This window comes from Dromiciops gliroides, chromosome 1 (assembly GCF_019393635.1).
Source record: "Dromiciops gliroides isolate mDroGli1 chromosome 1, mDroGli1.pri, whole genome shotgun sequence".
In the NCBI taxonomy this organism is placed as follows: Eukaryota; Metazoa; Chordata; class Mammalia; order Microbiotheria; family Microbiotheriidae; genus Dromiciops; species Dromiciops gliroides.
This window is the reverse complement of record NC_057861.1, coordinates 86606280-86629977: the sequence shown is the minus strand read 5'-3', so window position 1 is coordinate 86629977 and position 23698 is coordinate 86606280. Positions and strand designations below refer to the sequence as shown.

At 37.8% G+C, this 23698-nt stretch overlaps 1 protein-coding gene across 1 annotated transcript in view; it reads right to left on the bottom strand.

Moving 5' to 3' along the window:
• Nucleotides 1-23698, bottom strand: part of TRAPPC9 (trafficking protein particle complex subunit 9) — a 994996-nt gene that overhangs the window by 799293 nt on the left and 172005 nt on the right. The window contains 2 exon segments of the mRNA XM_043975265.1: nucleotides 5597-5682; nucleotides 18420-18565. Coding sequence (XP_043831200.1) covers nucleotides 5597-5682; nucleotides 18420-18565 — 232 coding nt within the window.

Here is a 23698-nt window from a genome sequence, read left to right as displayed (position 1 = left end):
GAAGTAAAATCAACAAAACTTGGTAAGAGAATAGGTATGGGGAAGAGAAGGAAAGAGGGGGAGTGAGAGGGAGAGAGGTGGGGGGAATGAGGAGGGAGGGAAGGACAGAGAGAAAGAGAAGGGGGGTGGGAGAGGGAGAGAGAAAAGGGTAGAGGATGTCTCTAATGTTCATCTGGGTTACTATATAGATGGTGATACTCTCAAAAATAAAAGTTTAGGAAGAAGGGTGAGTTTGAAGTAAAAGATTCTGTTTGAGATATGTTGAATTTGAGATTGGCGTCTAAGATTAGACTTCTGAAGCAGAATTGGATCCTCAAGAACTTTAATTTTTAAAAAGCCTTAATTCACTGATATGTAATGCTGGTTCCATCTCAAAAGCACTGAACTGGTTCAAATAAAAGCCAAACTTTTTTCCCCTCAAAAAACTTATTTGTAAAACATCTGAGTGAAGCCTATAATCATTGCCATTTCTCAGCGGATACGTATGTATGTTTTCCCCTTTTAAAAAGATCCTGTTTAATGGGTGTGACCCAGATTCAGGAACAGCCTGTATTTGGACAGATATGGGATGTTCAAATTCCACAAGTCTTATCCTTCCCAAGGAGGCCTAACTCACCAAATATTTACATGTGCTAATAGCTCTAATCAAAGCAGAAAGTCTTAAACAAATAATTAGCTTTGACTGTAGAATTACATGCAAAAGTACTATTGATGACTATGCTGATAGCTCTTCTTTATGGTAACCTATACTTGGATCTTGAGTCAGGATGATCAGAAAACTTGTATTTTTGACTTAATTTTTTCAATATAAGAAGCTTGGATGAATTTATTTCAACCTTCTTTTCCCTTGTCTACCTTAAAAAAAAAACACATTTACACAGAATTTTACAATTTATAAATTGCTTTTCATACCACTACCCTGGCAGAATATTAATTTTGCACTACAACCCTGGAGAATATTAATTAATTGATCAATCAATAATCATTTATTAAGCACCTACTATATCCCAGGCACTGGACTAAGCACTGGGGATTAAAAAAAGAGACAAAAGATGTTATAACTAATTTTACAGAGAAGAAAAATGAGGATCAGAGAATTTAAATGACTAGCCCACAAGTAGCAAAGCTTGTAAATGGGAGATCTGGAATACAAATGTAACTCTTCTGATACTAAATCCAGCATTCCCACTTCATGACACCTTCACTTTTTTTGAATGTTATTTGAATCTCCCTCACCTTTTAGAGTTTTCAGTAATCTGCTTCTAAATTTCTTAATGGGATACTCTCTTTGGGGAAAAGTTCAATCATAATAAAAACATTTTATACTGATTAGGTGCTTGTATATCCTTTCTCCCCAAATTCCCTGCATAAATTATCTTCACAATGAATTTTTGTCTTGTTTCTAATTTAATTGCCATGAAATATGCCAGTCTTCATTTGACTATTTTACTGGAGAAATCACATGTTCCTCTAAAGGTATTAATGGTCTCATTAAGAGGAAAAAATACTTTTCATTTATAGATATCTATACATATATATCATACAAATGCTTTATCATAGCTTACATCTATAAAGTGCTTTACAGTTTAGAAAGAATTTTCCACAACAACCTTGTGAGGCAGACTTTTCTATATGCAAAAAATAATCATCTTTCTGATTTGGGGAATGAGGAAACTGAGTCTCAGAGTCTAATTCTCAGACTTATCCAAACTTGCATAGCTAGCATGCCATAGACCTAGAAGGAACGTGAGAGATGATTTCATTTTTTTAAAAAACAACCATTTTACAGATAGGGCAATGAGGTTCTTGGAGAGGAAACGACTTGACCAAGGCCAGACACACAGATGGAAAGGAACTGGGTTCAAACTGATGTCTTCTAACTCCAAGTCCACCATTTAATCTGAAAGCATTACTGCTGCCATTAATAAGTTGCCTACTATCAATGTGATATTTCATGAAAAAAATCCTCAATTAGTTTTACTTGCTGTTATCTGGGAAGAGACTAATTTTCTTTGATGGGTAATGTTTTGTCAAGTCTGGGATGGCGAGGGGGGAGGGGAGTAAATACTTTTGTAAAATCAAATCAATTTTCTGGCAACCTCTTCATAAGAACATGATACACAGGCACCTCAATGAAATCTCCTCTCATCCCCCCAGGCTCCTACTAACTTTCATAATACCTTGTGTCTCTCTCGTTATATTTTCATAGTGTATAGTGCATCTCAATAATTTTTCTTCTCCCTCTTCAAATAGTTAGTTCCTTATGGACAGAGGCCATATCTTTTATTGTCCCTTATCCATAGTAAGTGCTCAATAAATTGAATAAATATTCAATTGCCATCGATTTTTTTTCCTTTGGATAAACAAGTATTCAATGTCCACTACACACAAGGAACTGTGCTAGGCACTATAGGTTATAAAACTGAACTCTAAAATAGTATCAAAACTCAGAGCATGAAGAAAGGGAGGCAAACAAAAATAAATTTCTTCAGGTAGTTGTCCCTTTACCATATTTAATATAATCAAGACTCTCAGGACAATGTACATAATGAAGATATAACATTTGTTGGAAATGCAAAAGCCAAAATCCATAAATAAATCAAGAGAAAAATTTTAACAATACAACAACACTGATGTTTTAAGTTCTGATCAGAAGATAGAGGAAAAGCTCTCTCAGCCATCAGTCAATTCAAATGGCCTACCAAACAATATTCAGTGTACAAATGAGAAGACTCTTAGGGAACAATATGATCTTTAAAATCTGTTATATTAATAAAGGATTAATAGATTTGTTTTTTATAGCTCCAGAGGTCACCACTAATAAATGCCACTGGGTTAAAGTTACAGGAACCAGATTCGGGTCCAGAAGAATGAAATTTTTAATTATTACAAATGTTCAATGATGGAAGGGATAATCTTCATTGAAGATTTGAGAAAGAGACCCATACAAAGGATTCATATTTCAGGTAGGAACTGAGTCAGAAAATCTGCAAATGTAACTTGTAACTCTTATTCTGTGATTAAATATGCAAAAAAATTAAGAAAAGCCATTCCGGGCAGTTAGGTGGTATAGTGGATAAAGCACTGGCCCTGGATTCAGGAGGACCTGAGTTCAAATTCAGCCTCAGACACTTAACACTCACTAACTGTGTGACCCTGGGCAAGTCACTTAACCCCCATTGCCATGCAAAAAAACAAAAACAAAAAAAGAATGGGCAAGGGAGTGGATTTTGGGGGCAGCTAGGTGGCACAGTGGATAGAGCACCAGCCCTGGAGTCAGGAGTACCTGAGTTCAAATCCGGCCTCAGATGCTTGATACCTACTAGCTGTGTGACCCTCGGCAAGTCACTTAACCCCAACTGCCTCACCAAAAAAAAAGAAAGAAAGAAAGGAAGGAAGGAAGGAAGGAAGGAAGGAAGGAAGGAAGGAAGGAAGGGAGGGAGGGAGGGAGGGAGGGAGGGAGGGAGGGAGGGAGGGAGGGAGGGAGGGAGGGAGGGAGGGAGGGAGGGAGGGAGGGAGGGAGGGAGGAAGGAAGGAAGGAAGGAAGGAAGGAAGGAAGGAAGGAAGGAAGGAAGGAAGGAAGGAAGGAAGGAAGGAAGGAAGGAAGGAAGGAAGGAAGGAAGGAAGGAAGGAAGGAAGGAAGGAAGGAAGGAAGGAAGGAAGGAAGGAAGGAAGGAAGGAAGGAAGGAAGGAAGGAAGGAAGGCCATTCCACTGACAGAATTTAAAAAACAAAAGTCACCTTGCTATAAGAAGCCCTTAAAGTACAGCAAACATCTGTCACATCTTAAAGGGAGTCTATGTCAGTAAGATTATGAGTTCTTTAAGGGCAGAGACAAGGTCTTGTTTATGTTTGTACCTTCTCCCAGCACCAAGCACAGGGTATTATTGCACACGAAATACTAGGAGCTAGAGGACCAGGGTTGAAGTTGGCTACTTCCAATCTGGGTAACCTTGGGCAAGTACTAAATAACTCTGACAAGCAAGCCTAAGTGAAACAGCAAAGGGTCTTGAAGAAGAGACAGGAGGAGGCACACAACAGGCCAATCAAAAGAACACCACCATACTCCCAGCTCCCTTCGTACACCTGGGCCACCCAGGACCTTGAGCATGCGCCCCACCAGTCCTGCTTCCACAACAGCCCCATGGCAACTGTCCAGGAGAGCTATCCCAGTGGAGATACAGTCTGAATTATCTACCCCCACACACACACACACACACCCCTACCCCAGCTCAATGTGCAATACGTCAGATTTAACAGAAACAAATGGGAAACTGGGAGTGAGGTGTTAAGAGGGAAGATAATAATAGGGACAAAAAATTCACAAGCAAAACAAACTCCTTGATCCTTGGGGAGGGCAGGGGGGGGGGGGTGGAAGCAGGGGGATTAAGACAGGGAGAAGAAAACTGAGAGACCTAGAATCTAAGGGGGCACCTTAGTTTACCTCTTAGATAACTGGGGAATGGCTAAATAAATAGTGGTACATAAAAGTAATAGAATGTGATTGCATCGTATGAAATAAGCCAACACAATGTCAGAAAATCCTGGAAAGTATGAACTGATACAAAGCGAAGTGAGAAGAATCAGAAGAACAATTTAGACAAGAGCAGAACTATGAAGAAAAACAACTCTGAAAGACTTCAGAGCTTTGATCAATGCAATGTTCAATCACATCTCCAAAGTAACAATGATAAAGTACATTACCATTGTCCAGACAAAGGTAAGAGACACAAGATGCAAGAAACATATATTTTGGGCATAGCTACTGGGGTATATATTTTGTTTGATTAGGCTTATTTGTTACAAGTTTGTTGTGGGGTTTTTTTATTGCTTTTTCTTGTTTTTATTTGGGAAAGTAGCAATATTGAAGACCTCCCCCCCCACCAACAAGAAGACCATGGACAGATTTTTTTTTTTTAATGTACAGGAAAGAACAGAAGGAAGCTGAGATAGAAGCACAGATAAAACAGGGCAGTTATGAAATTAAAGTGTACAGTTTATTAAGTAAGACAGATAGGTGGTACAATGGATAAAGCCATGGGTCTGAAATGAAGAAGACCTGAGTTTGAACCCAGCCTCAGCTACTTATTAGCCATGTGACTCCAAAAAAGTCACTTAGCCTCTGCTTGCCTCAGTTTCCTTAATGATTAAAAAATGTAGCAAATAACACATACTTTACATGGTTTTTGTGAGGATCAAACGAAATAATATTTGTAAAGTGACTAGTATAGTATCTAGCAAGTAGCAGGTGCTATATAATGTTTATTTTCACCTCTTCCCCTTCCCCACTTTTTAAAAAAGTAAATGGTATGAAGTAGAGAGTTACAGTTTCATATGGAATCCTATTTTTGTGTTCTGATGTATGTACTGAAATTCTAGTTCTATTTTTTTTTTTGTGAGGCAATTGGGGTTAAGTGACTTGCCCAGGGTCACACAGCTAGTAAGTGTTAAGTGTCTGAGGCCGGATTTGAACTCAGGTACTCCTGACTCCAGGGCCGGTGCTCTATCCACTGCGCCACCTAGCTGCCCCCTAGTTCTATTTTTAAATTCAAAATTTTAAAATCCTTAGGTGATGATAAATAAACTATGACACATACCATATTTTCCACACGAAGTTCAAATGGCATTGGATTATACACCATCAGTTGGACTTCACAAACATCTCCTTGAACCCACTGGAAATCTATAGAAAACACAATAACAACAACAAAACATTAATTTTTATATTTTTACATTTAAAATGGCTTTCAGGATTTTGCTTTAGGTACTCATTTTTCTCAGTGAGGCAGGCAATTACAATCACCATTAGACAAAGAATTCAAAACTAATTTTTCACTAGTTCTTTCCACCACAAAGTAGGATATACAGTATCAAGCTATGCCAGCCATTGCAATAGTCCAACCTTAAGGAGGTCTGTCTTACTTATCTATGTTAGAGATTCATTGGATGCAGGCCCAATACACCTATGTATTTAAACAACAATATGCCAGTCAACAATGCAGTGGGCACTAGCCAGGATGAACAATTCGATAATACAGCAGGGTCAACAATCTACAAATAGGGCCTAAAAGTACAAGAGTGATGATTCTGGAATGGCTTCTTAAGTCATCTCTATTGCTCCTGAAGTAAAACACCAGAGGCTGGCTTCAACTAACTTCAGCCTGTAAAAGTCAGAGAATAATAGAATGAAAGAATGTTAGAGTTAGAGTAAAATTAGGGATCATTTAATCCAACCTCCTAGTTTATTTTTGGTTTGTATTAAACAATTTTTCATTGATGCTTTCTGTTTTTATATTAAATTCATTTCCAAATATATCCCTCTTTTTCTTCCCCACCCAGCAAGGCTTCCTCTGTAACAAAGATTTTTAAAGAGAGAAAAAAAAAATCAGCTCAGAAAAATGATCACATCCCCAGTATTTGACAGTATGTGCAATGTTCTCTCTACACCCATAGTCCTCCTTACTATGAAACAAAAGGAAGTAGTTTCTTAACTATTCTTTAGGATCAAGCTTAGTCATAATTAAAGAATATCTGGCTTTATTTTATTCTTTCTTTTTTTACATTCCAACGCTTTCACTTTATAAAGAAATCAAGGCCCAAAAATGTTAAATGGCAGAAATGGAACTAGGTGCCACAGAAGAGAAAAGAAGGAAGTTCAGAAAGGGATACATACAAGCAGGTCATTATTGATATGACCGCATTAACATTAATATATACCTTTTTAAAAAATATCCATAATAGAGATTCATAGTTTCATATACAATCTATTTTTCTCTTATTTGTATATGAAATTGTTCATGTTTATTGATGCTTCTCAAGTTCATAATTTTTTAAAATTGGGGAAGAAATAAAAATCAAATGGGCAAACTACTTACACAGCTATACTTCCTACTTCCCAGGAGTGTTGTGAAAAAAGTACTTAAAGCAGCCTATTTAAATGAGGTATGATTATACTCCTGATAAAGTCTTTCCACCTCTCTCCTCATCTCCAGTCTCACATTTCTAACTGCCAAGTGGACAATTCAAACTAGATTTCACAGAAATATCTAAAACTCAACATGTCCAAAACTGAACTTATTATCTGTCTCCCCCTGTCAATACTCTCCCCTCTTCCTAACTTGTCTATCCCTATAGAGAGTACCATCCTCCTCCCAGTTAGCCAGGCTCAAAATCTAGAAATTATCCCTCATTTCTCCCTCTCGCTTAATCTAATAAATTGCCAAGTCCTGTCATTTCTACTTTGTAAACACCACTTTCTCCTCTCTGACACTTCCAACACCCTTGTGCTGGCCCATATCACCTCATAATTAACCTATTGCAGTGGCCTGCTGGTTGATTTGCTTCCTCAGGTCTCTCTCCATTTCAATCCAATCTCTATTCAGAGGGGCGGCTAGGTGGCGGCGTGGATAAAGCAGCGGCCCTGGATTCAGGAGTACCTGAGTTCAAATCCGGCCTCAGACACTTGACACTTACTAGCTGTGTGACCCTGGGCAAGTCACTTAACCCCCACTGCCCTGCAAAAAACAAAAACAAAAACAATCTCTATTCAGCTATCAAATCGATATTCCCAAAGCACAAGTCCCACCATCTCACTACCCCCTTGACCTTTCATTCAGTCAACCTCAGTGGCTCTTGAGTGTCTCCAGGATAAAATATAAAATGCACTGGCTTCTAAAACCTTCCATAACTTGGTCCCTTCCTACCCTTCCAATATTTTTACATCTTACTCCATCCACGCATGTGCTCTTCAATCCACTGACACAGTCCTTCTTGCTATTCCCTGAACTAGACACTCCAACCTCCCAAATCCAGGCATTTTCACTAGTTATCCCTAATGACTGGAACTTTCTACCTCCTCATCTATGCCCCACATCTTCCCTGGCTTCCTCCAAATCTCAGACAAAGTCATATCTTCTGCAAGAAGCCTCTAGAGATCTCCCTTAATTCTAGTGCCTTCCCTCTGTTGATCATCTACCAATTGTCTTGTTCATATTTTGTTTATACAGAGTTCTTTGCATACTGTCTCCCCCAATTGATTGTTAGCTCCTGGAGAACATCAGTTGGGTTGTTTTTTTTTTTTTTTCCCTTTCTTTGTATCTCCAGTACTTAACACAGTGCCTGGAAGTTAATAAATGCTCACTGACTGACTTGTTGACTAAATCCAATGCCTCTTGGTACCACAGAGGTGACTCTGGGTTCTTAAAGACTATGAGAAAAGAACATAAATTATACCAAGCTGGAAAGAGTTCAAGAATAAGCTTGGAAATGATAACTGTTATCCAAAGACTGATCTAGCTAAATTCAGAGAAGCCTAGAACCTCAGGATGACTACTAGGTGAATTTTGGGGGTCCAGAAAATTTCTAAGACTTTATAAGTAAGGCAAGAGATACAATTTCATCACCCTTACAAAATTACAGTGCCTTGAAATCCTCAAGTATTACTAGTCTTGCACTACCTACTTCAAAAGGTTAATATAAAGAAATAATTGTAAATAATTACAAGGCAACAGAGATGTGAGCTATTATTGGAGATATCTCTGGTATAATACAAAGAGCACTAGATTTGATGACAGAAGACTGGGGAATCTCAAGGGGGGAAATAACCCTTGGACCACATGCCTTACCAAGGCTAACTGTGAATTAATTACATTATAAACCACAATATGCATGCTAGCTGATCAATACCTTTTTTTGCTGTTGCTATTCTGGACTTATGATTTCACTGGTGCATGGACTTCCTGGTAAGGGAATTCCCTCTAACAATGCAACCTGGCACCTGTTATACAACTTGTAGCCTTAAAGACTTGGCCAGGATAATGAGAGGTTACATGACTTAGCCCAGATCACACAAAGACAGAACTTAAACCTAGGTCCTCCTGACTCTGAGTCTAGCTGTCTACTCACTACCCTATGTTGACACTCAGCATACTTGTTTGTTATTGTTTTTGTTGTTATTATTATTATGTTTGGGAAGACCATAATAGCTATGAAGTAGCAGAGCCAACTTTTTTTTTTAGTTTTGGGTTATTCTGGACTTGATAAACACCAACAAACCTAAAATATTCTCTTAAAAAAAAAGAACAGAGAAAGAGCATTTCATATGACACCACAAACCTCATTATGTACAGTTTATTCTTTGTTTGGGTTTTTTTTAAAGAACGTACTAAATTCAGCATGTTAGCAACAAAAGTTATCCTGCTTCTGTTTCCCTCTAAAATTCTTTCTGTTCACTTTTGTATATTTTGAAATGATCCATTAATGCCTTTTTCTTCATATTCATATCACTACCCCTTGTGATGCTCCCCAAAAAACTGTTTAAGCTTCCTTGTAATAAGTTAGCAGAGTCATGCAAAACAAATCCATTTATTGGGAACCTCTGAAAATATATGTCTCATTCTGCATCTTTAGTCCATCACCTCTCTGCTAAGAGGTAGGAAACATGTTTCATTCTTAGTATTCTGAAGTCATGGTTAGTCACTGCCTTAACAGAGTTCTTAAGTCATGGGAACTCTTTAAAGTCTCTTTCCAGATGAGGCCAAAGCACCTATTTCTTGACAAGTCACATGGAAAGCCTTTCCTGGGACAATTTCCATTTACAATTTTCCCCAGACCTTGGTTACTTGAGTTAAAAAGCCAGAGACATGAAACAAGAAAGTCTTCAAATGTCAACTAAGGAAGACTGCATGAAAACTTGCTTTTGATGATTCTTATTCATTAATACTTAATTTTCCTGCTATAATGATAATTCAACCACGTACACACTCTTCAATTTATAGTGTGAGATGGAACATGCAGATATGTGATTCTTAAAACCTTCAGGCCAGTATTAGTGACAAGAATACTACCAAAAAAGTACTATTCATTCCGAAATAAAAATACTATATGTTCTAACCTTAGGTTTTAGTAAAAATAAGGGGCCCATGTGAAATTTAAGTATCAAATGACTAAGCCCATCATTACCTGGATGTCCCATAACTAAAGGGTATAAGGGTGAGCCTAGATTTCAGAGTCAAGGTCAATTAATCAACAACACCCTTATTAATTACTTACTATGTCTAGGCATTCTACTAGGCACTAGGGACATAAAAGACAAAAGTGAGATAGTCTCTGCCTTCGAGCAGATTAAATTCTCCGACAGAATAAAGCACATTCACCAATAAGCAAATACAGAATATATACAAAATAAATACATAATACTCAGAGAAGGACCAAGAGAATAAGGAAAATTTCCTAAAGCAGGGAGATCTTTAAAGGCTTGACTGGGGTCAAGCCTCCAAGAAGCAGAGCTAAAGAAGGAGAACATTGCTAGGAATGGGAAAAGAGTAAAAAGATGGAAGGACATGGCCAGGGAAGAGTAAGCATGAGGGTTCAGTTGAAGTACAGAAAATAAGAAGCACAAGACGGAGAGGAATATGTAATCAGGATACAACAACAACCTAGAGACAGCCTGATTTCAATAACAAAGAAGTCTATGGTTTAACAGGAAGGCAAAAAGAAGCTACTGAAACTCCTTGAGCAGAGGACCACAGAGAAAGATTTTTTCCTTAAGGATTATCAACTTGTAACTATTTATGAGATGAATTCAAGAGAGAAGAAATCAGATGCAGAGAAAGCAATTAGAAAGAAGGCTACTGTAATACTCCAGGCAAGAAATGATGAGGGCCAGGACTAGGATAGTTCTAGTGAGTAAAGAGAAGACAGAAGTGAAAGATATTGAAAAAGGATAACTGACAAGACTTGGCAACTAATTGGATTAGATTTCTATTATTGTTGTCGAGACATTTTTTAGTCCTGTCCAACCCTTTAAGACCCTATTTGGGGTTTTCTTGGCAAAGATACTAGAGTGTTTTGCTGTTTCCTTCTCCAGTTCATTTTACAAGTGAGGAAACTGAAGCAAACAGGGGTAAGTGACTTGCCCAATGTCACACAGCTACTAAGTAAGTGTCTAAGGCCAGATTTGAACTCAGAAAAATGAGTCTTCCTGACTCCAGAGCCAGGACTCTATCCCCTTTACCACCTATCTGCTCCAACGAATTGGATATGGAGACAAATCTAGGAGGGCAGCACCCTCATCAGAAAGAGGGAAGTTAGGAGGAAGGGTAAGTTTAGAGAGAAAAATGAATTGTTTAGGACAGGTTAAGTTTCAGGTGCCTATGGGACATCCAGGTAATGATGTAAAGCAGACAGTTAAAGGTGAGGAGGCCCACAGGATAAAAGACAAAGGGATTTATAGGTAAAGGACAGAATAAACTTGAACTTAAACTTGAAGGATCAAGATGATGAAGGGAAGAAAAGGAAGACAAAGCAGGAGCACTGGTGGAAGAAAGCAAGGGTAGGATGAATACGGGTTCCAGTGAGGACAGAATATAAGTTTAGCAGAAGGGAGGCACAGGGAGAGCTGCTATAAATATTTTTGTACAAATAGGTCTTTTTCTCTTTTGGGGGGATGTCTTTGGGATATAAACCTAGCAGTGGTATTGCTGGATATTTTTTAAAAATAAACATTTTTATTTAAAGTTCTGAGTTCCAAATTCTATCCCTTCTTCCTTTCCTCCCCTCTCCCTTCCCTAAGGTGGTAAGCAATCAGATATGGGTAATTATGTAAAATTATGTAATTGCCATATTAGTCATTTTGTTTAAGAAAACTCAAATAAAAGAAAAAAATGAAAAAAAGTGAAAAATAGCATGCTTCAGTCTGTGTTCAATCAATATCAATTCTTTTTTTTGAAGGTGGATCATATGCTTTAGTAGTCCTTTGGGATTGTCTTGGATTATTGTATTGCTGAGAATAGTTAAGTTATTCACAGTTCTTCATCAAATAATATTGCTGTCCCTGTGCACATCGTTCTCCTGGTTTTGCCCACTTTAATATACATTAGTTCATATAAGTCTTTCCAAGGGTTTTGTGAAGTTATTTTGTTTGTCATTTCTTATAGCATAATGTGATGTTTACAATCTAAATTGTGGTTGCCTTAAATTAGAAGCTTTAGCACCAGTCCTTGGGCATTAAACATTTATTAAAACATACAGATATTCCCATAGAGTTCAGAAAGTTCAGAAAAAAGCCTATTTAGCCTAGAGTTCTAGCTTGGTCTGGTTCTTCCTGAAGTCCTCTGCCACAAGCCTGCTTCAATCATGAACTCTCTCCAGCAAACTGATTGTGGAAGCTTTTTATAGGTCTGGAACAGAGGTGGTCCTTACACACTGCTTCAAGCTGATTGGTTGGCATCATCCAAATCCATTGGTTCTGAAGGTGTTCTCAAGGTGTGATTACGATCCAGTTAACTTGAAGTAGGCTAATCAGCAGTTAATCACTCTCACTTGATTCAATCAGTCTAGATTAATCTCCAGGTGAGTCTTTGAGTATCTGCTAAATCTCATTATTTCATCACAATAATAATATTCCATCACAATCCTAGACCACAGCTTGTTTAGCCATCCCCCAACTGATGGGCATTCCTTTGATTTCCAATTCGTAGCCACCACAAAAAGAGCTGCTATAAATATTTTTGTACAAATAAGTCTTTTTATCCTTTTGGGGATGTCTTTGGAATATAAACCTAGTAGTGGTATTGCTAGATCAAATAGCATGCATAGTTTTATAGCCCTTTAGGCATAGTTCCAAATTAATGATGAGCCCACTATTAAAAATATCTGATTCAGGGGCAGCTAGGTGGTGCAGTGAATAAAGCACCAGCCCTGGAGTCAGGAGGACCTGGGTTCAAATCTGACTTCAGACACTTAACACATTAGCTGTGTGACCCTGGGCAAGTCACTTAACCCCAATTGCCTCACCAAAGGAAAAAAAAAAAGAGAAAGGCTAAAAATATCTGATTCATTCGTTATTTCTATCATAAAATTCATCACTTAAATTGTGTTAGACAAATAATTATTAAATGCCTAATATATACACAGCCCTGTGCAGGCACAGTGGGAAATAGAAAGACATTGTCCCTGTGCTCATGGACTTTACTATCTCATGTTGTTACCTAATATCTCCATTATTATGAGTCATAAAAGGAGTTCTCTTTATAACAAATGTGAAATTTCCATCTTTTTTTCCTGGAAGGGACCTAAAGAAATAATTTAGTCCATGTTTTCTTAACCTTTTCTGAGACACAAACCACTTGGGCAGTCTGGTAAAATTTAAGAACTTCTCAGAATTATGTTTTTAAAAACATAAAATAAAACATGCAGAATTACAAAGAAATCAATTATACTGAAATATGATTAGTAAAATATCAATAGCTAGCATTTATTAAATCTGTTTAAAACTAGCTTAGAACACCCAGGTTAAGAAACCTTGGTCTAGTCTACTCCACTCCCTAAAACATGGACTCTTTTTATAAAGTCATATAGGAAAGGAATGAGACTTCTCCAACAGGACAGAACTAGAAACAGTGTGAAAGCCACAGAGGGGCAGGCTTCGGCTAGACAGAGGGGAAATCTTCCTAACAACTAAAGCTGTTCAAAATTGGAATTTTATGCACAAGAGATAGTGGGTTCCCCATCACTGGAAATCCTCAAGAATGGATGATTTAGAGGGGATTCCTTTTCAGATATGAATTGGCTTAGAAGTCCCTTTCAACTCTGAAACTTTCTGATTCAGAGCAAGTGATCGTCCATTCTCTACTGTAGTAGGAAACTCCTGACCTACTGATCCAAGTTCATTCAAAGAAATTCAACAAGAAGTTATTAAATACTGGCCGACGACATGGCAAACACTATAATAAAAAGTTGGAGATCTTGTCCTTGCCCTCAAGATGAAAAGCATCTATTAGATCATCTCATTCCATCTTTACCTCAGATTATTAGGAACTTCCTCCTAATATTCAGCAAAGGCATCCTTCATACAATTTCCACCCATTGGGCCTAGTTCTACCTGGCTCTGCTTTCATAAGAACAAATTAAGAAGAAAAGAAATGGTAGGAACGGGGCGGGGTTAGGTAAAAATATATAAATTTAACTAGAAAACATCAGTTCACCCTAATGAACTCATAGTGGATTAAGTACAGACAAAATTGCCTACTATTTAGCTATTATATTTGGGATAACTGGAATACATTGCATTGTATCTGTTTCCCTGGCAATCATACCAATTAAGCAGGCAAACCATTTATCAGGGGGCTGATTAGGTTCATTCTACTGTAGATGATATAGTTATTATATTAAATGCTCAGAATAAGTTTCTTTGAAATGCTTTTATATTTAGTAACACCAGGAAAACAACCTGGGATTTAAATGAGCAATCATGTATATTTGCATCATCTTTAGATTGATTTCAATTTAGATCTCTGAATAAGTTTTTAAGGCAAAAGTTGTATGTGTTTAGATATGGTGTCAGGGTTCAGAGACTTCTGATTGCCAGAAGTCTGACACAAACAAACTGAGAGAAAAGGGTAGGTCTAAAAAAGGGTTGTCAAAGACACAGCTATTGCCAACCTTATGACATAGGGACCTCATTGACCAACCCCGCTTTGAGGTACATTTTAAAAAGCTTATAGTACAGACCGCTACAAAAGACTGTAATCAGGGGCATGGATTAAAGAAAAACAAATACAGAGAACTATGGTAAACCACTCAGGTACCCAGACTCCACAGTCACATGGCTCAACCACGTCTAAGGTGAAACCTGCTCTCTACTCTTCTTCCTGTCAACAAACAGCTCCCAAATTTAGGAAATACCTAGGTCAAAGTATAAATAGGCAGTTTTCAAAAGATGAAATTATAGCTATTAATAGCCATGTGAAAAAATGTTCCCAATCACTAAATGCAAATTAAAGCAACTATTGAGTTTCCACTCAAATGCCAAAAGATTGGCAAAGATTCCAAAAAGATCACTGAAAAATGTTGGAGGGGCTACAGGAAAACAGGAATATTAAAATTCTGTTGGTGGAGCATGAATTGCTTTAGCCATCATGGAAAGCAATTTAGATTTATCCCTAAAAGTAATAAACCATACATCACCTTCAAAACCTCAAAACTGCAAAAAAAAAAACAAAACCCACAAACAAAAAAAAAACACCTCAAAACTGCTAGTAGGCCTAAATTCCAAAGAGATCAAAGAAAGAGGAAATATGTAGAGATATAGAAATACAGGTATAGTATTTATAGTGCAGGGTTTTTTTTCATGGGGGGTAGATTAGAAAGAAAACTGGAAACTGAGGGGGTGTACACTACCAAGAAATGTCTAAGTAAAATGTTAGGTGAATGTAATGGAATATTATTGTAGCATTAAAAAGTTATGAAAGAGATGGTTTCAGTCCTGTACTAAACCAGAGACTGGATACTACTTGTATGAACGGATACAGACTAAAGAAAACCAAGAGAACGATTTATACAATAACAGCAACACTGTAAAGACAATTTTGAATGACATAAGAACCAATCAATGCAGTTACCAATCATGACTCCAGAGGGCTGATCATGCATATTATCCATCCCCTGACAGAAAGGTGATAGACTCAAAGTCAAAATGAGATACATATATATTTTTGGACATGGCTAATGTGAGAACTTGTTTTAGCTCACTATGCATATTTGTTATAAAGGTTTTGTTTTTCTTCTTTTTCCCAAGGGAGGGATAGGAGAAGCAGGAGGGAGAGAAAATATAGAAATGCTTACTAATTGAAAAAATCAAAAGGGAAAAAAGCAGCCCCTAAAATAGGATTAATTCTGCTTTTAAAAGCTGGCAACAAACACCCTGAGAATGAGAGAAACTAATGCTCTCATTAGGACTACTGGCAGCAGCTGCTGTCTTTCTGTCCCATAGTTAAATTACTCTGTCTTACCGATTATGATGATAGCAAGCTAGCTAGACAGACAGTCAGATATTCAGACAGATTCCCTTGAGTAGCTAACCAAATAAAAAATCAGTCAAATAAGCAGATTGTATTGACCATTAGGTGTGACCTGAGCACTATGGAACAAAACAAAAGAGGAAGAAATTAAGGGCCCAGTCTTGAGGGTGTATATACGCTTCATGTAAAATAAAACATACACATTAAATAATTAGAAAAAGATACGATAGTAAGTTTCATGAGGGCAAAAAATCCTTTCATTTTTTTCTTTCCCACTATTCCAAAGTGAAGGGCCCATTTACCTTAGTAAAATATACCTAACACCACCCTCCCCATCAAATTCAGGGACAATTGGCATCTAAAGCATAACTAGTTGAGGATGCACACTGATTAGTCAATTAATCAATGAGCAAGTGACTATTATGTGACAGTTACTGTGTTAGGTGATGGAGAGACAAAGACAAAAATAAAACAATCCTGCTCAAAAAGCTTACATTCTATTAGGAAAGAAACATGTCCAAATATAAGTAAATGCAAAATATACTCAAAGTAACTACAAAGAAAATTTGAGTGGGTAGTAGCAGTAAGAAGTTCATGAAAATGAAAGGAAATAATAAAGCACATGTATAGTAAGAAGGAAGAAAACCTGAGGCACTAAATTCAACAAATTCAATTCAATTAAACAACCATTTACTAAACATCCTATGTGCAAGAAGACATTACTTAGTAATGAAAGAACCCAGATGAAAAAACTACACAGTGTTTATTGTCTATTAGAGATGAAGGGGGAAAAGGTTCAACCAATCAGATTGCTACTCTTTCTCCTTTCACTATCCAGGAGTCCAGAAAAGTCAATAACAACAAAGGCTTATGGTTGCAGATCAAATAGATGCTTGACTCCACTCTTATAAGTGAAATTTCTGTTGAGAAATGGGATATTCTACCAAGAGTAACAGTTGCAGAATTGTGTAAAACAATTTCCCTTACTTCTGAAATGTAGGGTTCCTCCTCATCTTCATTGTTCATATTTAAATGTGCTTCTGCTGAAACCTGCCAATTTGGGACTGAATTCTGGAAAGTAGTGTCTCATTTCTTCATTCATTTAGAGAGTAGGGAAGCAAAGTTGGAATTCTTTCTGTTTTTCTTTGGGTAATTAGAGGAACCTGGTGAACAGGGTTCAGTAATATTATGTGAGGAAATAGCCAATGATAACATTTGGGCCCAAACGTTTGGTTTGCCTTGCCTGAGGACACAGCTCTAATGGATCTCTGTATCAAAGTTATCAAATGAAGTTATCAATGAAGGCCCACCACAATCTGAAGAAACACTACCTTCCTAACCACATCTCATACTACTTTCTGCCATCTAAACTGGAATAACATATTCCTCATACTTTCCTGCCCCTCCTGAAACTGTCACTGCATTCTGAACACACTGTCACAACGCTAAAATTTTAAAAATAAAATAAAATAAAAAATTGCCATGGACTGAAAGCCACACCACTGAGTTGGGAGAGGAGCCTTTGCTACTGTCTGCATGACCTTGGACAAGTCACTTAACATCTCTGTACCTCAGTTTCTTCATCTGCAAAATGAATAAGTTAGACTAGAGAGTCTCAATGGCTCCTTTTATTTCTAAATCCATGATGTTACAAATCTCCTGAAACACAACTTAAATGACAATTCCTCTGGAAAGCCTTCCCTGAGCCCCCTCAAATTTCATCTTATCAATGGCCCTCCAAATATATGTTGTTTAGAATTGAACACAACTTTCTAGGTAGGTCTACCTATACAACATTCTAGGTATGGATACCACATCCCTCATTCTGGGCACTGAACTTCTCACTCACACATACTGAGACAACTTGTTTGTCCCCCAAGTCACACTGCCAGGTCACCCCATGCCCACTAAAACCCATAGGTTTAGGGCAGCTAGGTGGTACAGTGGATAGAGCACCGGCCCTGGAGTCAGGAGTACCTGAGTTCAAATCTGGCCTCAGACACTTAACACTTACTAGCTGTGTGACCCTGGGCAAATCACTTAACCCCAATTGCCTCCCTAAAACAAACAAACAAACAAACAAAAAAACCATAGGTTTTTTTCACATGAGTTTTTGTCAACCCACATCTATACCATTCAATATTTGTGAACTAAGATTTTTAACTATAAGTTTTTAAACCTAAGACTTGGGAGATAAAGATAATGATTTCTGTCTCAGAGGTGTTGAATTTGAGGTATCCATAAAACACTCAGTTAGAAATGTCCATAGGCAGTTGGTGGTATTTGGGCCAGAGTTAAGAGACTAAGACTAGATTTAGAGCTCTGGGAGTCATCTGCAAAGAGATGCCAATTAAACCCACAGGATCTAATGAGGTCAGCAAATGGGAGAGCAGAAAGAAGAAAATGAGGGGAAATAAATCAATTTTACTATGTATTTTACAAATCTCTATATGCAAATGTCTTGCAGACTGGCTAGACATCTAAAGTACTGTAGAAAGTCTACAAAAGGAATGCATGTACAGTATTAAATTCAAATACCTTTCATTCAAATCAAAGCCAAAAAAAAGGGTGAAGAAAATGCAAATTCCAAAACATGGCTTACAGAGCTAAAAATACTCACCTATTTTCTTGCTTCGTTCTTCTCCACGGTTATGTGCAATAATTGGAGAGTAAATGAAGGGGCTCTTGGTGGACATGTTTTGACCCAGTAAGCTTTTCATTTTCTGGGGCCGAAGGCTGGCTGGGAGGTTCAAGAGTTTCACACGCCTATTGATTCAAATGGGAAAAAAACTACTTGAGCTGTTTTTTCCATTCAATTTCAGGTTAAAGATGAAGAATTACACTTGTAAAGGAAAAATCATCTTTTAGCACAGTAGCAGATAATAATGATGACAATGATAACCACTCACATTTGTATCTACCACAAAATGCTTTCGTCACAACAACCCTAGAAGGTAAATAGTAAAAAGATTATGTTCACCTTTTTACAAATGAGGAAGTGAAGATCAGAGACACAACTATGTAATGACAGAATGCTAGACCTGGAAAGGACCTCCAGATCACCTTGACTAAGACCTCACATGGCAAGTAGAAAAGAAATAATTCACACGTGGGTCTTTTTTTTTTTGGGGGGGGGGGGGTCTGGGCAATGGGAGTTAAGTGACTTGCCCAGGATCACACAGCTAGTATGTGTCAAGTGTCTGAGGCCGGAGTTGAACTCAGGTCCTCCTGAATCCAAGGCCAGTGCTTTATCCACTGCGCCACCTAGCTGCCCCCTGGGTCTTTTTATTTTAAGTTTGATTATTTTTTCCCATCACACCCAGTCGGGGGAAAAAAAGCTACATGAAGGGCTATATAATAACATAAATCAAGGTAATGCCATAAGAACTAACTTAAAAGTTACTAATGGTAGAACAGATACAAGCCACGAGATAGAAGCCATCATACAGAGCAATGTAAGTGCAGCTACCTGCTGGATCTTCTGTGCTTAGCATGATCAGTGTCCCATCCCCTAATTGTGGGTGTGCCCAAAGTATCTGTGCTGGCATCTTTTCTTTGTACTCTCTATGCCTTCTGTTTTGGTGACTGTATTAGCTTCTATGGGCTCAAGTATCATCTCTGTGAAAAAGGCTACCAGATCTACACATGCAGATCTCTCCTCAACACCACCAACTTCTACAGCTTCCTTCCACGCACACATCCCACAGATATCTCCAATTCAACATGTTCAAAACACAACTTTATCTTTTCCCCCAAACTGAACCCTCTTCCTAATTTCCCTATTTCTTCTAAAGGCATTACCATCCTTCCATTTACCCAGCTTCAAAACTTTGTAGTCATCCTAAACCCTTCATTCTCCCTGACTTTACACACTCAATCAGTTCCCAGGTCTTGGGGTTTCTTCCCATACATCTCTTTGTATATGCCACCTCTGCTCCATCCACACAACCACTTCCTAAATTCAATCCCTCACCGACTCTCACCTAGGCCACTGTAGTGAACTCCTAATTTTTCTGTTTCCAGTCTTTATCCTCTCCAGTCCATCCCACATATAACTTCAATAATGATATCCCTAAAGCACAGGTCAACCCATGTTACTCACTTAAAAAGCGTCAGTGGCTCCCTAGTTAGCATAACGGGTAGAATGCTAGTAGACCAGAGTTCAAATCCAGCCTCAGACACTTACTAGCTTTGTGACCCTGAGCAAGTTAATCTCTGTCTGCCTCAGTTTCCTCAAGTGTAAAATGGGGATAATTATAGCACCTACCTCTAGGGTTGTTATGAGGATTAAATAAGATAATATTTGTAAAGCACTTAGCACAGTGTCTGCCATGTAATATGAGCTTAACAAATGACTATTTCCTTCCTTCCTTCATTTTTTTTTCCTTCCTTTCTTCCTTCTTCTAGGAGCAAAAGGAAATTCATCTCTTTGAAATTTAAAAAGGATCTAGCCTAACTGCAGGCTTACTGCACCTCATTACCCTTTACAAACCCTATACAGCAAATACTCAAATAAAAGCCTGACCATGTCACACCCCATGTGAAAAAAAACACCTACTTTTTACTGTTCCTATACAACATGTTATCTCCTATCTATATGTCTTTGTATATTCTATCTCATCTCCAAACCTTTATATATGCTCACATGCTGTATCTGTCATGCTGAGTATACTCCCTTCTCATGTCTCCATCTGTCACATCCTATATGAAGGCTTACCTGTCTTCTCCCTGCCCCATTCACACCCTGCCCACCCCTGCCACCAGTTGTTCCCTACTTCCAGAAATTACCCTGTATTTACTTTGCATACTTTTTATTCTCTTCTCTATGTACCTACTGCTTCCTTGACATCCTATAAACTCCTTGAGATCAAGGGGTATCCATTATTTTGTCTTGGTATCCTTAGTTGTTGTTCAGTCATTTTGCAGTTATGTCCGATTCTTCATGACCCCATTAAGAGTTTTCTTGGCAAAGATACTAGAGTGGTTTGCCATTTCCTTCTCCAGCTCACTCTGAAGATGAGGAAACTGAGTCAAACAGGGTTAAGTGACCTGCCCAGGGTTACAGAGCCATTAAGTGTCTGAAGCTGAATTTGAACTCAGGTCTTCCTGACTCTAGGACAACAGCTCTATCCACTGTGCCCATTGAGCTGCCCTCAACCTAACAAAATCACATAATAACAAAAGTGTACGATAGGTACTAATAAATGTTTATTGATTATAGGTGGATTAATGTTTTTTGAGGCAAGCTATAACACCATATATTATCATGGTACCCTTTATGTGTAAACATAGTATTACAGAATCAACATTCAACAGAGCGTGTGCACCCTGGGTTGCTTTTTGAATAGTAGTTATAGACATGTGCTAATTCTCTCATATTTCTCAGGACTGACGACTCCCCAACAACCTGGATTTGTAGGATGAATGTTGGGAGGAAAAAATGCAGTGAATGGTTAAAGGACAAACTGAACCTTACTGGCCCAAATGAGAATCCAACCCATGACTTCAGCTGAATATCCATGATATATAACTAAGTACCATAAATAGCTCCAAAGGTTCTTAAGACTATACTTGAGAAAACATGTGGACCATTGCTATCACTTAAAAATATAAAAGGGGATTTCAAAATGAGGTATTCTCAGTCAAAATAATTCCATCGATTGAGTATACCTTCAGACCAAAACCCAAAGACTTTGAGAAGGTTTAAAAGGGACATGATTACTACCACTGAACAGGATGGTAAAGAAGAATTATCAATACTTAGACATAAGGAAGAGAACTAGAGCCAAGTGCAAGGACTCAGATTTCAGCTCTAAATACAACTAAAGATTTTTAACAAAGACACAAATGGCTGACTTGTGAACAGTCAATCTCTGTCACTAAACATGTTCAAGCAGAGAAAGGCTATTATTAGAGGGATTCACGTCTCATAAAGTACTTGGGAAGACCTTGGAAGATCACTGAAGGTAAAAGGTCCTATAATTTTATGAAATGATATCGTCACATGGCAGACTGATGTGTAATAACCTGACGTACTGGCTTTAAAGAGCTTCCTCCCCTTTGATACTTTCTGTATATACTAGATTGTAAACTCCCTCAGAGCAGCTCCACAAGGGCTAAGCACAAGGCACTGTGCATAGGAGATACTTAAGAAATATTAAATTAATTATTAATTAGATAAAGTAGATGAATGATTCTGACTCTGACCTACCATAATCATAGAATTCAGGGATACAAGAAGCATTTAAAGGAATAGTACATTAGACTCTTTTTTTTTTTTTTTAGTGAGGCAATTGGGGTTAAGTGACTTGCCCAGGGTCACCCAGCTAGTAAGTGTTAAGTGTCTGAGGCCGGATTTGAACTCAGGTACTCCTGACTCCAGGGCCGGTGCTCCATCCACTGCGCCACCTAGCTGCCCCTACATTAGACTCTTTAAGTATGATCAGGAAGAAAAGCAACATAGTAAGTGAACATGAGTACCTACTCCTATTTGATCATTTGTGTAAAATGTCATTTAATCATATTTAATATTTGAAGTATCATAAATTAAGAATAAACATTTGTTGGGATTGCCATTAAAAGACCTAAGATGCTGGAAATATGAATCAATGCTAATTTAGAACAAATAAGACCACATTTGGTATATAATTATGCTAGCAGTAACACACAGTTTGAAGAATAATGTTTTCAAAGATAAGTTATTTTTAGAAGTTCAATATGGAAACTGTTGGCATTTTTAAAGGGCTTAAAAATAGAATCAAGTAACACTCTTCTAAATGTTATATTTAATTGGAATCGAGTAAAGCAAGATTAGAACACTAATTAGTGAAGAGTCATGTAAATCAGAAAGCAAATTTATTGAGAGGAATTCAAACAAAATACTTTTGCTTATTTGATTCTTAATTTGTTGATCCAAATGTTTCATACATGAAATTAATCGATGTAATGAATTCTCTAGCCAAACTATATCACATGTAAGTCACAATGCCATCTCACTTCTCTTGCTTTGTTGAGACTTTCACCTGGAATACCTTCTCCTAACATCTCCAGCCTAATGAAATCCTAACCACACTTCAAATCATAATTCAAATGCTACTTCCTCTAAGTACCTTTACTTGACCCATGTTTCTAAAATCAGAAATGTTCTCCCCATCCACAACCTTTCTAGGGTACTTGTTTTGTACCTATGTAATTCACTTAAAACTCTCCACTTTGTATCATAATGAACTGTGCATATACTGCTTCCCACTATTAGAATGCAGCCAGATGGCACAGTAAACAGTGCACTGGGCCTGGAGTCAGGAAGACCTGAGTTCAAGTTCAAACTCAAGAGGGAAGCTAGGTGGTGCAGTGGATAAAACACCAGCCCTGGATTCAGGAGGACCTGAGTTCAAATCAGCTTCAGACACTTGTCACTTATTAGCTGTGTGACCCTGGGCAAGTCACTTAACCCTCATTGCCACACACACCCCCCACAAAAAAATCCAAACTCAGACACTCACTAGCTGTGACTCTGGGCAAGTCATTTAACCCTGCTTGCTGAAGTTCCTCAGCTGTAAAATGATCTGAAGAAGGAAATGGTAAACCACTCCAGTATCTTTGCCAAGAAAACCCCAAACAGGGTCACAAAGAGTCAGACATGACTGAAACAATGACAACAACAACAAAACTAGATTGCAAGTTTCTATCGTACAGGTGTTAAAGTTTTTTATTTTTCTATCTTCTTCAGTCCCCAGCATAGTTCTCTGTGATTAATAAGTTTTCACTGAATTGAACTGATATGAGGCAAAAATAAACCATATGGTGTATTAACTCCATTAAAAATACCATTTAGTCAGCTTTCTCTCATATTGATGTGCACATGTTATGTTTTATAAGCTCTTAATGTATAAGTTCCAT